Here is a 2,916-nt window from a genome sequence, read left to right on the forward strand (position 1 = left end):
GGTTTGCTGGAGAATGTGCAGGGGGGCGGGGGCGCCGGATTTGGATTCGGGCTGGTCTGCTGCTTGGCGTGATTGCTTTCGCGGGTCCCGGTGGCGTAATCCCCCCGCCGCCCCCCCCCCCCCTGCTCCCCCCCACCCCCCCCCCCTTTTCTTTTTGGGGTTTCTTTTTTTTTCTTTTCCCCCCCCCCCCCCCCCCTCCTTTCCCCTTTCCTCCCTCGACATTTTCCCTCCCTCGCACTTGGCTGTCGTTGGCTCCCCCTCCCCTCAGATGCCGCCCCTGTCCACCACACCCACGGAGGGGAGAATTCGATCCAATCGTTTTGCACGAAACCTCTTCGCTGGTACGTCCCTCCCCTGCTGGGTGTGGCCCGCCGATTGGCGGACTGCTGGCCCCTTCGGCTTGTCCGTTTGCTGATCGTCCCGCCTATCTGGAAGATTACATTGCCGGCCTTCGCCCGCTGGAGACGACCCCCGACTGGCCAGGGATAGAGGCCTGGATTGGATCTGCGGCCTTTTCCGTGACGGCGCCGCCACCGGCTGACCGGTGCTCGCGACCCCACGCCCGGGGCTCGACCCCGGCCAGCAACTCCGGCAGTGACGATGATTTCGACCCGCTGGACCTGTTTGCGGCGCTCTCGGCCCCGGCCCCGAGCCGGCGCCGCGGGACCCTCCTTGAAGAGCCTTGGGATCCTGCCGACGAGGCGGGCCCCCTGCCGGCGGATCTGGCGGCCATGGGGGACCTGTTTGCCGGAGTGCCAAAGCTAACGGCATGTGGCTCGCGTCCGGCCATTGCCACTGTGGCTGCTGGTCTGGTGCGACTCGGGGATCTGCTTCGGTGTCGCTTTGCCAACTTTCCGACTGCGCGCGGTTGGCTCGGCGCGCTGCTCTTTGGTCAGGGCGGCTCTCTGGCGGGCTGTCTCTGGGATCTGGCCTTTTCTTACTCGGATGAGGTTCGCTCTCGTGCCTCCTGTTGGGAGGTCATCCCACTGCCACTCTCCCCCCCCCCCCCCCCCCCCCCCCCCCCCCCCCCCCCCCCCCCCCCCCCCCCCCCCCCCCCCCCCCCCCCCCCCCCCCCCCCCCCCCCACCCCCCGTTCCCGTGCTCCCCCTCCTGCCCTCCCCCCTCTCTTCCCTTCCTCCCTGCTCGGCCCCGAGCTGCCCTGTACTTACCGGCTCTCTTCCCCCCCCCTCTCTCTCTCTCTCCCTCCCCGCCCCTGGGTTTGCCTCTCCCTTCTCCTCCTCCTCAACGCGCACACACCTACACAACAGGTCGGTTATCGGAAAGCTCGACCTGGCGATGATTTACATCTCGCAGGCCGGCTCCTGGGCCATCCACGGCGGCGGCGATGGCACTGCCTCCATCGAGGTTCTGCATGATGTTGGTGCCCACACCTTCAAGATTGTGGCCAAGAGCACCTCCACCCGCCAGAACATCATCGATGCCCCGATCACCAGCTCCTTCAACCTGGAGCGTGTCAGCGATGGCTGGGCCCAGTTTAACACCCCGACCGGCGCCGGCTATGGCCTGAGCTTCCGCAACAAGCAGGAGGGCGACGTCGTGGCCAATGCCATCTCCCGCGCTCTCCAGATGCTGAGTTCGTGCCCCTCCCTCCTCCTCATTCTCCCCCTCCTTTCCGTCTCTCGCCTGCCTTTCGCCGCCTGCTCCGGCGTCTGACCTTCTTCGTCTTCCCCCCTCCCGCCCCTCCCCTTGTCTGTCTGTCTGTCTGTGCAGGCTCTCCTCCCCCTCGTGCCGGGCCGCCGATGCCCCCGCCTGGTGGCGCTCGCCCGCCTCCCATGGCCCCTCCTTCGGCTCCCCCCTCGGCCCCTCGGCCCGGTGGTGGCGGCCCCCCGGCCCCCCCCTCGGCTCCTCGGCCCGGCGGCGGTGGCGGCGGCCCTCCCCCCCCTCCTCCCCCTCCCCCGCCCTCCATGCCTAGCGGCGGTGGCGGCGGTGGCGGTGGCCGCCTCATGAGTGACCCCAACATGTCGAGCATGCTGCAGGGTGTCAAGCTTCGCTCGGCCCCCAAGCCCCCTGAGCGCGACGCCCTCGGCCGGCCGGTCGGTGGCGATAACGCCCCCCCGCCCTCGAGCGGTGGTGGTGGCGGCGGCGGCGGCGGCGGCGGCTTCGGTGGCAGCAGCGGCGGCGGCGGCGGTGGCGGCGGCGGCGGCGGCTTCGGCGGCGGCGGCGGCGGCGGCGGTGACATGATGAGCGAGATGGCTGCCCGCCTCGCGCGGCGCCGCGAGGGTGCCGATAGCGCCCCGTCCGGCCCGCGCGGTGGCCCCGGCGGCCCCGGCGGTGGCACTGTTATTCGCCCCCCGGGCGCTGCGCCCTCTCCGGCGGCTCCCCCGGCCGCGGCCCCCCGCTTCGGTGGCCCCTCTGCCGGCGGCCCGACCCCCCCTAGCCGCCCGGGCTTCGGCGGTGGCGCCAGCGCCGCTTCCTCCTCCTCTTCCTCCTCCTCGAGCAGCGGTGGTTCTTCGTCCATCACCAATGCCGAGCTTCAGGCCCTCCGCGAGGAGCTCATCACCCAGTTCCGCAACGAGCTCCAGGCTGTCAAGGCTGAGATCATCGCCGCCATCCGCAACAACCGCTAGGCGCGTGCAAACGGTTGTGTGGCCGCGGCCGGCCGCGGACCCGCCTCCGCTGTGCGGGCGTTTGGGCATGTGGGCATGAATGCCACTGCTGTTCATCCCCCCCCCCCCCACCTCCCTCTCTGTCCTTTTCCATGTCTCTGCGTCCTCGTCCTGTGCGGGCCGGGGAAAAGGATGGCCTCTCTCCCCCTGGGGCAGGAAGGCCATGATGCGCGCACACACACACACACATGCACATTGTCCCCTCCTCTTGCTTCCTTCCCTCCTTCTCCCCGCCCCCCTCGTACGACACGCCGGCGGCACCGTGGCACAAGGGATGGCGATCGTCTCCT

At 70.2% G+C, this 2,916-nt stretch overlaps 1 protein-coding gene across 1 annotated transcript; it reads left to right on the forward strand.

Annotated features, from left to right (window-relative positions):
* Positions 1–268: 268 nt before the first annotated feature.
* H696_04893 (hypothetical protein) lies at positions 269–2,587 on the forward strand (the record flags this gene model as incomplete). The annotated part of the gene is made up of 4 exons (XM_009498757.1): positions 269–341; positions 436–950; positions 1,284–1,597; positions 1,933–2,587. 4 exons carry the CDS (start codon positions 269–271, stop codon positions 2,585–2,587), a joined length of 1,557 nt encoding a protein of 518 aa, XP_009497032.1.
* Between the last annotated feature and the right edge of the window lie 329 nt (positions 2,588–2,916).

The sequence above is a fragment of the Fonticula alba genome (genome assembly GCF_000388065.1).
Source record: "Fonticula alba strain ATCC 38817 unplaced genomic scaffold supercont2.8, whole genome shotgun sequence".
NCBI classification, from domain to species: domain Eukaryota; order Rotosphaerida; family Fonticulaceae; genus Fonticula; species Fonticula alba.